A 13,806-nucleotide genomic window follows, 5' to 3' on the forward strand; every position below is an offset into this window, starting at 1 on the left:
TCAATTTAATCGTGCAATTTCAACCAAATTATGTCCAAATTGAAAGTTCAGGTCCTATTTTGCATGCTTGGTGGATTAGATCACAAAAAAGTTTGATAAATTATACCTTAAATTGTATGTACACATCAATAAAACCAGTGTTTTTCACAACTTTGGCGACCTGTAGCTAAAAATTGTGACGTGCTGGAACATTTCTGAGAATGGCATCAGATTCGGCAACACCTTGATTTCTTTTCACTTACTTATTTTCCTTGATGGAGAATCGCGATTAACCAATTAAAATTGCCTACTTTAATATTTAAAAAAATATTGTTTGTATAATTCGAAAATTACTACTTCTAGAGAAATTATCCATATAACTTCAACATATAATTTCAAGATTCCTATTGTATCATCATTGTATTTATTTTGGCAAAAATCAAAATTGTGAAAATCGGCGAAGAGTAGTTCTTAGAAAAACTTTTTTATTGAAAATTTCTCCATCATGAAACTTTTGTCCCAAAAATGGAAATCAAATGGAGGGCATACAAACAACAGTTTTCCAAATGAGCGCACTATGAAGTATAGACATGGAACTTGTTGATAGGCTGAACAAAACGTATATCCATCCAAGATACCATTGCAGAAAAGCGTCGTGAATGAATCTCGGTTACTAAGGGATCCATCACTAGCACTGAAACCCTCCAGAGGTTTTCAGCCTTTTTGGGTCGCGGAGCACTTTTTGAGATAAAATTGTTGCGCGGAGCACCAGTACTTAATCACCACTCCTTTTGAAATCTAGACTTTTCACGAACTTAATTCCTACGAAAATCGAGAAGTAAGATTTATGTTAATCAATATTTCATTATGGTGAAGATGTTTCGAAATCAAATCTCTAATTTCCAAGAACACCAGTCTAGTGAACCAAACGTTAGTTTGAGCTGAAAACTTGATCGACTGGTTTCTCGCTGTTGGTTTCTAATCGGTAAAATTTCCAGTTAAAATAGATCTTCGATTTTCCAGATCAGGACTCGTAAAAATGTGAGATTTGGCTTCGATCAATCTTCACCCTAATTTTGATTTTTTTTAAACTTATTCAAATCTTAAAAGATTTGTTTTATTTGATTGAGAGCTTTTTTATTTGGGGCTTAAAGTGTGACAATTAGGCATCTAAATGAACCTTTATTTTGTGTTTGGTTTTTCGTCAAATATTTCAAAATTGTTGGTTTGTACACGATAGAGTTGCTTGCTTTGTTTAAGAAATTTTTGAACTTCTTAGTTCAAGTTCAACATACTGTAGCGAAATATTTCTTTGGAAGCCTGTAATTGTGTTTGAATGGATTAACCACAAGTTCAGCACTATTTTGATAAAACTCGTTCAGCATAATTTTGAAAAAAAACTCGTGAAATATTTTTAATTTTTATCACGGTATCAAAATTTAGATAATTATCAAAGTTGCATACTCCTCAGATATTTCCCGATGAGAACAACTATGCCGACAAGACTTTTACAACCAGAGAATTTCAAAATAATCTGTCGGGGGTAATTGAATATCTTCAACTTTGAGAGTTATTTTAGTATGTTAAGTTCAACAATCCCTAAAATTGCAGATAAAATTGTCCACGACAAAATATTTTAAACTATTTAATAACAAAATCTAAGTCTAAATGTTGAACGTTTTCGTAAAAATATACCATAACGATGAAGATATACATAAGGGTACATTCACAAATTTTGTAACGCCAAAATTGGCAATTTTTGACACCCACCCACCCCCTTTTGACCCATTTTGTATGAATGTTTTTCAAATTTTGTATGAGCTGTAACATTTACGAACACCCATCGATATGCAATTTGTGACGATGAATTAAAATAAAAAAAATCAAACGCATAGAAGTATTCGAGCAGTTTGGCCAATGGGGTGGAATTAGCACCCCTTGAAAACTGCATAAATTCTTGAAATTTCATGGGATGAGAAAATGACAACGGAAATCGTGCGGATCTAGTGTATTCATCTAAAAATTATTGGAAATCATGCAAAAACCCGAAGATTCCATAGTATTGTCAGCACTTTTATCGGCTTTTCCTTAAGGTGGCCAAACTGCCCCTCTTTCCCCTATATCTAGAGAAGAAATCAGTGGTATTAGAAGAAAACTCTAGATATTGCTTAGTTTAAAGCCATTCATTCAAATTTTCAAAACTGTCGCGGAGCACCTGACAAGACTTCGCGGAGCACCAAGTGTTCCGCGGAGCACAATATGAAAACCGTTGAGACCATATTTTAAGACTAGCCTAGAATTTTCATTTTAATCAGAGTTGAACAAATAAATCAGTCACCATCTTTGAGACTTAGTTTGTGCGTATTCAAGTCTGAAGTAGATCTCGTTTTAGAAGTTTAGTCTCTATTTAGGTGCATGACTCTATTTTTAACGGAAAATCTCTATTTTAGGCAAAATTGTTTTTAAAATCACTTTTTTTGTATTAAGCTTGGAGTGAATCCTGTTCCAAGAGGTTTCAGAGATACCTTCGGTAACTATTACGCGATTTTTCAAAGGTTTCTATTCGAATCCCTTGAGAAAAAAACTTAAGGAATACTCCTAGTGATTTATACAAAGATCTCTTCAGTTATACTTCTGGGATCTCCTTCAGAGATGTCTCTATTAATACCACTTCATAGCGTTGGGCGAATTTGACCAGAACATCGATGTTACTGAATCGATTCAAATTAGATATGTCGAATTGATTCGCCGATTTAATCGAATCATTCGAATCGATGTTTTTGAATCGATTCGATTTTCAAGTTCACATGGAAATTTACAAAAACAAAATCTCAAAATAGGACCAAATGCAATTGCATTTGATAATTAAATTCCTTCAATTAAAAAACGTTTGAAATTAAAAAGTATACATTCAACATCTCAAGGCTGATTCCAAACAAAGTTTATGGTTCATCAACTCAATAATCAATTCTGATCAACTTCGTCCTTTTGAATCGAAACAAAAAATCGAATGAAGAAAATCGATTCACTCGATTTTGAGTCATCCCAACATCGATTAAAAAAATCGATTAATCGGAACGAAAAAATCGATGTTCGTAACATCGATTCAAAATCGCCCATCGCTACCACTACATCCTAAAAAATCATCCAGCGTTCAAGGGATTGTTAGAGGATATTTTTCGTAATTTGCTTCAGGAAATCCACGAACACTACAACGTTTTTCTTGATCATTTTGATTTCCTTAGTTGTTTCCCACAAGAGTTATATTAAAAAAAACATTCTGCAGTTTTTAAAGAATTTTTTTTTTGCATTTTTTCAGGAAGATCTATGAGAATTTCTATGCCAGTTCCTTCAATTATCATTTCAGGAATTATATGAATTCCTTTAAGCATTCATTCACATTTTCCCTAAGAGTATGTGTGTGAGTACAATATCCCTTTCGGGACGAACCAGCACAATTGTGCTGTTCGGCACCCTTGACATCGAATGACTATTTCAACCAATAAATCATTGTTTTACTAAACTTTTTCGATTTCGATTATTGAATTATCATTGATACTTGTAATCAAGCACAACAGCTTTTGTTTACATCGTGTTTAGAAAACACCAGCTCAGGGTAAACAAAAAGTAAACAAACACCGTAAGAATTGAAAAAGTTTTATCTGTCGCAACTTTTCAACTATTCGTTTTTTCTAGGTATGCACAGATACGAATCGAGAGTGAAAGAGTCATTCTTTGAAATGGTGAAGACCAAATGAGAATTGATTCACACAGCAAATATTTCTGGAGGGACAAAGTGGGACCAGCACAATTGTGCTGGTGCCGGCACTTACCTGGTCGATGTTCGTTGTAGACTACCAATTTTCATTTTCAGTATTTTGATCGAATTAAGTGGCTGAATCTGGTTCTAATGTCCACAATAGTGCATAATTTGTCTCCAGCACTCGTATTTATGCAGTAGTTGCGTCATGGTAGATTACAAAACTTAAAAAGTCTACCAAACATCAGACTTTTTGAAAACATCTTGCCAGACATTGTTCGAAGGTTTTATCAACAGTCCGCAATGGAGATATGCACAACTGAGTAGTCGACAAACGAATTACATACATTCTCGAGTATCAGTCAATCGTGCTTCGTTACTTGGCAACCTGGCAATTATTTGTTAAAAATGAAAAACCGAAAAACACAGCCGAGTTCACGAAAAAGAAATTTGGTATGTAGGGTCATTCATGAATTCCTCTAAAAATTTCTCTAAAGGTTAAGATGCATCGAAGCCAAACCTCGGATTTTCAAGAACACATATCTAGAGAACCAGGTAACCGTTTGTACTGGAAATTTAACTCATTAGTCACATTTTGTTACATTCTTTCAGGTTTTTTTAAGTAATATCTCAAAGATTTCCTTTAAAATTTCCTCCTAATGTTTTATTGGTTTTCTGCCTTGAATAACTCTATAAGCTCTTGAAAGTATCCCTTCAAAGTAACATTTTGATGAAATTTGCTCACAGTATTCTTAATGTAGTTTGGCCTAGGACTCATCAATAGTTTCAAAAAGTCCTCTCAAAACTGTCTTAGAGATTTCTTCAGAAATTCCTCTAATTGTGGGCTTCGTGGCCTTGCGGTTAGCGGCGTCAGTCGTTTAGGCGTATTGTGCCACGGGGTGTGGGTTCGATTCCCGCTCCAGTCGGTGAAAACTTTTCGTCAAACGAAAAATTCATCACTGGGCTACTGGGTGTTTCGTGTTGTCCGTTGCCTAATGTTGGTGATCGTTCAGTCTGTGCAGCCTACGTGCTGAAGACGGTGTAAATTGTCTCTTTTAATTTCACTTCTATTTTTTTTTGCAAAACTACTAAGATTATGAAGGATTCTTTCTGGAATCATCTCACGAGATTTTTCATTAATTCGACCAGGAATTTCACGAAGATCTTTTTCAAGCATTTAATCATCCCATAGGTATGGCAATAATTATTCACGACTTTATCGAATGTCATTTATGAATACCTCTACGAACACAAAAAAATGGCAAACTTAAGAAAGTTTCTTAAAATATTATTTTTTAATTTTCATACTGGAAACAATTTTTTTACAACAATTCCAGGTCAAATTCTTGATGAAACTTTTAAAACAATTCTATAAAAATCTTAAAAACAGATCTGGACGAATTTAAAAATGTTTTAAAATTTCCATAGGAATCTCCAGTTGAAATATTCTATTAATTATACTTAACAAATTGCAAGAAGAGCTTCGAGGCAATTACTGATGCCATTTTAAAAGAAATTCTGAAAAAAAACCTAAAGAAATTTTCGATTGATTTTTCTTAGGAATTGCGGTGTCCTAAGAAAAATGCTTAGATAATTCAACGGTTAGGTAGAACTAAGATTCAGATTGATGCCGGTTGTCTTACAGGCCAGAGCAAAATTGCCGATCAAAGGGATCCTTTGGCGTGAAATTTGAGAATGAAATTGTGAGGGCCGCTTTTCCCCCCCTGATAAAAAAAAAACCTAACTACGCCCATGTCCCTCGCCCCCCTTTAAAAGCTATGTAGGTCTTAAACGTAGTTCATAAGCAAATATTAACACGTTAAAAGCTTAGCTTAGCTTAGCTTAGCTTAGCTTAGACTGACTACACATATCAATGGTTGCTATTCCGTGATTGACCGAAGTCAGTGAAAATGCACAAAGAATCAACTAGAAGTTCAGCTGGGATTGGCCATAATCTTCTTCAGTGTGCATAATTCAGTGCCTCTATTTATACAAGGTCAATAACGGCGCCGGCCACGTCCTTGCAGTCAGGTGGGATTGAGGGAAGGAATGTTAGTGTGTAACCTTTGCTATTTGGAGACCGTGTTTGCCTCTGCATCTCCACAAAGGTTACTGGGAGGGATTTTTGTTAATGGGGAGGATCGTTGGGTCAAAGGATTCACTTTGATAAGCGATTAGACCATGATAAACAATGATTTGTGAGATATATACATGCTTATACGTAAATGTAATTGTTCATATAATTTCTATGTAGAGGAAAATTATGCCGACACTTGAGGTGACGAACCATTCAAAGTTTGTTGAACAAATACCTAAATGTAACATTCCTACAGCTGTCAGTACGAAAGCATGTGTTATTATATTTTACTCATTTGAGAAGAAAGAAAAACTCAATTGGTGAACACTCTTATTCTTATGCCGACACTTACAGTGGCGAACCATCCAAAGTTTGTTGAATAAAGTGAACCTTTCGCAAGTCTACACTTGTAGTGTCGAACCATTCAAAGTTTTTTTAATTACAAAAATAAAGGTATATAAGGGGTGTTCTGAACAAAAAAAAAATGTTAAACATAAATAAATCATGAATCAGAGTTTGTCTCGACACTCACAGTGACGAACCATCCATAGTTTGTTGAAACATCATATTTACATCACACCATTGTAACGATTAAATGTGCAGTCATACATATTTTATAGATTAGAAATAGTAGCATGAAACGAGCTCACCAATTGATCCGTTATCCTTGACTGAGCAGCCACAATCCACTTTCAGCTTCACTCATTTGCTCGGCTAGCACTCAGAAAAAAAATAGGCGCGCGACCCGAAAAAAAAACACGGACGACAGCTTGGGCTTTCTTGACGCACTGCCCAGGAGCAAGCGTCAAGGTCGTCGAAAGATCAAAAAGAACGAACCGATCGCGGCACTTTTTAACTTACTCCAACCGAACTCCCCGATCACGCCACTTTTTCACTTACGAGATCGACGCGCGACATGTTTGATCCTGCCCTCGTCGCTCGCTCCGGCAAAAGCAAGCGTCAAGGTCGAAAGATCAAACAGAACTAACCCTAAGCAAATATTAACACGTTAAAATTTGAAAAACAGAAAAAATTGTCAGGTTCCCGATTTTGTCAGCCTAAAATTCATCGGGGGCTGACAAAATCGGGTCTCTACTGTATTACAATGACTTAGGGGTCTATTTTATAAGTCGAGTCGATCAGAATGACTCGACTGGAGTCACTGTCGACCAAAAAATTCGCTCGACACGGCTTTGTCACTCGAGTTTCTCGACAATTGTCACTCTATGTGACTAGATTACTATTGGAGTCGACGGGTGACATCTGAAATATGCCTGCTTGCTTTGATCGACAGTGATTACAGACGAGTCACATGAATCTGCTCGATTTACAAAATAGACCCCTTAAATTCCATTTTAAGCAAATAGACTCGATGTAAAAAATAAAATAAAGCAAATTTTATATTGGGAGCCAGATAGCCATAACGGTATACACGCAGATACTAAGCAAGATCATGCTGAGGGTCGTAGGTTAGAGTCCAGCCGGTCGAGCATCTTTTTGTAAAGGGAATTTTCTCGACTTCCCTGAGCGTAGAGTATGATCGTACCTGTCACACGATATACACATGCAACATTGGTCGATTGCCAAAGAGAGCTGTTAGTTAATATCTGTGGAAGTGCTCATGAGAAGTTGAGAAGCAGGATGGTAATTATTAGCACTTAAAAACGTCCAAGCTGTCGGACACATATGACGTAAATTTACATGAATTTTTAGGAAAGCTGCTTACGCAGACTGAATATTTTGACGTTTCCATTTTAGCTCTAGGAATAAAATGAATGATTCCACTTATTTAAAATAAATTAGTTCCATGTTACCAACCTTAACAAAAACATCGTTCAAGCATCATTTGAAGGAGGGCTATGTGATTTCAAAAGTGATAGTGTATATGTTAGGTAAAGTGAGTGAAAGAGGTTGGAGGGAGTCTCTAAAAAAATAATTTAATTTTCGAGTCTAGTACACGACTCTGACAACGGCCTTATAGTGGAGGTCGAATTATGCGTAACTGTCAAAGGATACAAACTGTAGTGGAATAAAATGATATAGTTCTCAATTCGGTTTTCATTTATTTATAGGTATTCCACTAAACAATTCGAAGGTTTATTATTATTTTCAATTTTAATTTCTATTGCATAATTATTTTTGAGGAAAAATCCCACATAATTTAGGAGGATATAAACAAACATAGCAAAACAAAGACGATTTGATTGAGCCAATTAGTTTTCAAGTTATTCATACATGTATGTTTACCCATTTTTATATGACGTAGACTAGTTCTTGAATAATCTCGATAAAAGTCATCGTCACGTGATGCTTTGAATCTTAGAGAGAATATGAAGTATTTTTATCTCTCGTACATTGTTCTCGTTCCATTTATAAAAAAAAAATCATATTAATTAAAGTACATTATTTTTTTAAATTTCAATGTGCATTAAAAAAACATTATTATTTCTGAATTTTTGGGTCACCCTATCTCACGAAAGAGTACCCTAATGACGAAATAAAAAAATACGGGTCCAAAATTTTTTAAAAAGGCATGACTTGAACAACTTTCTAAAAAAATAAAAAAAAATATTTTTTTTTCGAGCATCGACCGCCTTGGGGACGGACCAGCACAATTGTGCTGGTCTGAATTTGACCCTAAAAAGTTCATGGAGTGATAGAATAGCCAAAATAAAGAATGTTTTGTTCTACGAGATGATGAGTTTATAAGGTAAATTTTGAAATAATCACTCAAATATGGTCCGTCCCGAAAGGGATATATCGCCCACTGAACCGGCAGTGCTTTTATGGAAGAAACTTATTTTCAACTATTTACAGTTTTGTTTATAGTTGCAAATAATTTTAGCCCTGGAAATGGAAGGTTGACAGCTCAACAGCGACCTATTTCAAGGATGCTTGTTCATACACGTACATCCCGAGGTCGTTATCCGATACCATAAGCCCCGCATGAAGGCATTTCTGGTATCAAATGAATATCTGAGATGCATTAATAATTCCTGAATCAAAGTTTACCACTTTGATCCTGGCACGTATTTAGTTTTTTTTATTTAAAATTCAGTTCAATATCAGGCCACCCTGAATATAAAAAATTGAAATCTCACATCAAGGTTAATTGTTCTTCAATTAATAACCAGCAATGGTTCTCCAAGCTTTTCCTGTATTTGCTACTTTGTTTCAGTCCTTTAAAATACAAGAAAACAATTATTTTTCCAGATCCCGCCCATTTCCGCCACATTTTCCCTAGAAGTTGCTCCTAAAATTCCTCCTGAGATTATCCGTGAGTACGATTGATACACTGCCAGGAATTCCTCTTCAAATTTGACCTGGGATTCCACATGATGCACCTTCAGAAATTTCTTTAAAGATTTCTCGTAGGTGCAACTGATCTAGCAATACTGGAGTAGCAACTACGAGCGGTCAATCAAGCTCAAATTTCAGAATCTAAGATACAGATCCCCAAACTTGGGAATTTTGTATGGAACACAGCATTTGCTTACTAACTTTTGTCACTGACTGTACATTACTGTTTTATGGAAAAATACAATCATCTTTAGTTTTCATTGCATTAGCAGTTTTTGAAAATGCGCGAAATTAGAGAATTCCTGTGTTGATGTACGACACTTTGGTTTAAAGCATAACGGCGATTTCGCTCTTCATAACGCTGCTCGGTGCCTATCTGTTATTGACTTTCTACAAATTATTATTAGGAGTATTACCTTGCTTGTAAGATCACGATGAAATATGCCAACATCGTGCACGTACTGCATCCCTCGGGCGATCCCGAGTGCGATCCGTATTTTCAACAGCGGTGACAAATAAATGGCGCTGTTTGCGATCAGCTGCTCCAGTGAACCATCTTCGATGTACTCGGTGAGGGCGTGCAGCTGACCTTCTTGAACACATACGCCCATAAACCTGGGGACGGGAAAAATAAAAGAGAATAAACGTATTAGATATCATCGTAGAAATATCACAACAATTCATATAGGGTAAGGTGGGGCAAGAGATTGACCTTAGTAGAATAAACAATATTTACAGGAACCATAATAGTCGAAAAAAAAACAAATTCCAAAAAGTGGATCTTCGACATAATGGCTACAATTTTGCTGAACAAACTTATGTCAAAATATTCTCCCATTTTTAGTTATAACAGTTTCAAAATTGATTGTGAGGCAAAAGTTCGCAGACTGAAACACTCATTAAAATATAATCAAACAAACCGACTTTCTACAACTTATTGCTAATGGTTTGTAAATTTAAAGCTCGAAAATGTTTGTTCAATACGATTTTCTCTGTTACCACCTCAAAATCCCCGCTTTTCCCGGTTTGGTGGCTATATTGCTATTATTTTATTCGCCAATTTGATTGTATTCGTATGCCACCATAGTATCAATAACTATTTGCTAAAAGGTGGTTGAGCTATACGATAAAGTGGAAAATAAATATCTATCGTTTACCTCAAGTGCTTGCACAGGTGATAAATGCGGTATTTTCATCCTATCCCGTGATTAGAAATGTAGCGACTTAAAACGTGTATTTGTTTTTGGATTTAACTGCCATTGAATGTAATTGCTCTCATAGCGAAAGCCGAAGAAATTATTTTTGATAAAGAAATATGTAGGGAGACAATAGAAATTATCGCGGAAACCGTGTGTCAGACATAATATTTTAATTTATAAAATGAAAACTATTGCAAATTTTTGGTTTTACATATGTATTGCCTTGGCAAACTACGAAATTTCAAGATTTTTGCTACGAATTACCATTATCCCAAAAATATGAGAATTAAAACCTTTAAATGGGGTAGATTTACAGAATTCTCTTAGTAAATGAAATCCGAACTTGACTAAAGTCGAGTATAGTATACAACATTGAAGATGACCTTACAATTGAGGTCGAAATACGCGTATCTGTCAAAAGATGCAAACTCTAGAATTAAATGGCATAGTAGGGGAGAATCCTGGACGACAGCCATTATGCCCGGACACTAGACGTTTCTCAGAAACCAAGATACATTTTTAAAACTTTACCGGTATAATACTCTACTGGCCGGATACTCATATGGAAGTTTTTCACATAATTTTTGACCTCACAAAAAACAGTTTCTGTCGTAGATCGTTCAATTAGTAACAAAATTCACGCCAATGTGAGGCTCTGCCTTGTTCGTGCAACGACTACATCCATTACCAACCCCCATGTGCCAATATAATCAACTGTGATCCAGCATTGTCAAAGCCGGCAAAGTGGAACATCAACGGCTTCTTCAGTAACCTAGGTGCCCTTCAGATCCTGATAAGCAACGATCCACCTTGGAGCCTGGATCTACAGGAGATCAACCGGGTCACAATCGAACGGCTCAACCGCTCACTCGGCGGCAAATACGTGTGGACTCTGAAACGAAAGGGCAATATCCACCGTTCCGTCGCTCTCGGAGTGCTATAATCGATTCCGTTCACTATTCTCAACATCGATTTTCAAATGCCAATAGTCGGAGTTAAGCTCCTGGGATTTTTTTTTTTCAATATAGGACAATGCATTCATAATCTTCCGGTAGTCGGAACCTAAAATGATTGTCAGTGACCTCAATGTACACAACCTTGCCTTGGATTGCTCTTGCTCTGACGCTAGACGCTAGAAAGGGCCCGCAGGGCACCCAGGTGGCGGCGATTAGGCTGCCGGTCACAGATGCCAACGAAGCGAAGAACTTGGGCATACTCAAGGTAGACTGGTCGGTTTGCCGGCTGAGCAACAGCCTCCTGAAGTTTGTTTCAAGTGCTCCGGGAAGGGCCATAAGTCGTGGAATTGCAATGGTCCCGACAGAAGTAGGATGTGCAGAAAATGCGACACCGAAGGCCATAGGGCAAGCGATTGTAAGCAAATCGCTAAGTGCCTAATATGTGTCGACAGAGCAGACAACGGACACTTAACGGGCGGACCCAAATGTCCGGGCACAAGCGGAGTATCAAAGCAGCCAAAACGGAAGTAACACAGTTAACACTTCAGTCGTCGCGCTGTTGTATTTTGTACAACACTGTTGAAAAAACCACGCTTTTCGTTAACAACAGCAGCGTGGTGTCAACCTGGTGACAAACCGCGCGACGACTGGAAGGTTAAATTTAAACCACTGTCATGCAGCCCAGCAGCTGCTTTGGCAGTCAGTCTCGGTAACCAAGACTGACGTGGTTTAACTATCGGACCCATACCGCATACCAGCCAACAACGGAAACTGGGTGGCGGATAGGACTCAACAGCTAAAAAATGACGGTTTTGCTATAGCAAAAATCAACGGCGTATTCTATTGCAGTTGTTACGTGTTGTTGCAGTAGTGATAGCTAATGACTTTAATGCATGGGCAGTAGAATGGGGCAGCCGCTGCACCAACCAGAGAGGCCAACTGTTGTTGAAATCCCTGGTCGCATTAAATGGCTGGCAAATGTGGGTATAGTGAGTTCCTTCCGCAGAAATGGTGCAGAATCGATTATCGACGTGACGTTTTGTAGTCCTAACCTTTTAGGTACCATGAACTGACGCGTTGATAACGGTTAAACACATAGCGATCATCAATCGATTCTCTATAGTATAATACCAGGCGGGCGGAAGGCAGCGCGATGTAACTCGACCCAAGCCCGAGGATGGAAAACAGCGCGCTTCGACGGCGAAGTATTCACTGAAGCCCTGAGGCGCGAACGGAACACTCTGCACCTAAACGGTGAAGAGATAGTTGCTGTGATATCATGCGTGTGATGCTTCCATGCCGAGAAAAGCCCCTCCTAGAGAAAACAGGCCGCCTGTGTACTGGTGGTGCGAATCAATTGCAAATCTTCGAGCAATCTGCAATGCGCAAATGCAACGCGCACGCACAGAAGCACAAAGAGAAGAACGCGTTGCAGCATTCAGAGAGGCAAAATTGGCTCTCAAAAAGGAAATCAAAAGTCGAAAACGGGCATGCTTTGATAGTATATGCGAGAGTTCCAATTCGAGCATAGGGTGACGCCTACAGAGTGGTAATGGCTAAGGCTAAAGGTGCCATAGCACCACAAGAGAAGTCGCCCGAGTTGCTGCGATCGATAGTCGATGTACTCTTCCCGCACCATCCCACAAGCCCATGGCCCCCAGCGCCGTATGCGGCAGATGAAGGAGAAGAAGTGGCGAGAGTGACGAACGAAGAGCTGGCAGAAGTTGTGAAATCATTCGCGTCAAGCAAGGCCCCGGGACCCGATGGTATCCCGAATGTTGCCTTAAAAGCAGCAGTGAATGCAGATCTGGACATGTTCAGAACTACGATGCAACGCTGTATTGATCAAGGAATCTTTCCGGATGTATGGAAGTGACAGAAACTGGTGCTACAGCTAACTCTCCCTTACTCGATATTCCGTATCTCGATATCGAGTTAGAGAACCATAGTAAAAGTTGGTTTTCATGGCTAACTCGATGGTCCCTTGGATCGCAGTTGCACTGGTTTTGTGTTCTGTAACTCGATACCTCCCTAACTCGATGGTCCCTTTAATATCGAGTAAGGGAGAGTTAACTGTACTACCAAAGGCGGAGAAACCACCAGGTGACCCGTCGGCGTATAGACCTATCTGTCTACTAGGTACGACGGGCAAGTTATTGGAGAGGTTGATTCTCAACAGAGTAGTACCGTATACAGAAGGTGTGGATGGCCTGTCCAATAATCAGTTTGGATTCAGGAAAGCTAAATCCACTCTGGACGCTATCCAGTCGGTCGTTCAGACAGCTGAGGTGGCAATCGAGCATAAAAGGAACGGCATCCGTTACTGCGCGGTTGCCACTCTGGATGTGAAGAATTCGTTCAACAGCGCAAGTTGGGAAGCAAAAGCACACGCACTTCACCGCCTCAAGGTACCAGTGCAGTTATGTAAGCTTCTAGAAAGCTATTTTGATGGTGGTGACGGGCCTGGTGTAGTGGTTAGAATACACGCCTCTCACGCCGAGGACCTGGGATCAAATCCCATCCCCGAGATAGTCA

At 38.3% G+C, this 13,806-nt stretch overlaps 1 protein-coding gene across 1 annotated transcript in view; it reads right to left on the bottom strand.

Moving 5' to 3' along the window:
• Positions 1 to 13,806, bottom strand: part of LOC5570605 — a 291,060-nt gene that overhangs the window by 37,113 nt on the left and 240,141 nt on the right. Inside the window, exon 3 of the mRNA XM_021853699.1 lies at positions 9,533 to 9,731. Within this exon, the coding sequence (XP_021709391.1) occupies positions 9,533 to 9,731 (199 nt within the window). The remainder of the gene's footprint in view (positions 1 to 9,532; positions 9,732 to 13,806) is intronic.

Source organism: Aedes aegypti, chromosome 1, assembly GCF_002204515.2.
Source record: "Aedes aegypti strain LVP_AGWG chromosome 1, AaegL5.0 Primary Assembly, whole genome shotgun sequence".
NCBI classification, from domain to species: domain Eukaryota; kingdom Metazoa; phylum Arthropoda; class Insecta; order Diptera; family Culicidae; genus Aedes; species Aedes aegypti.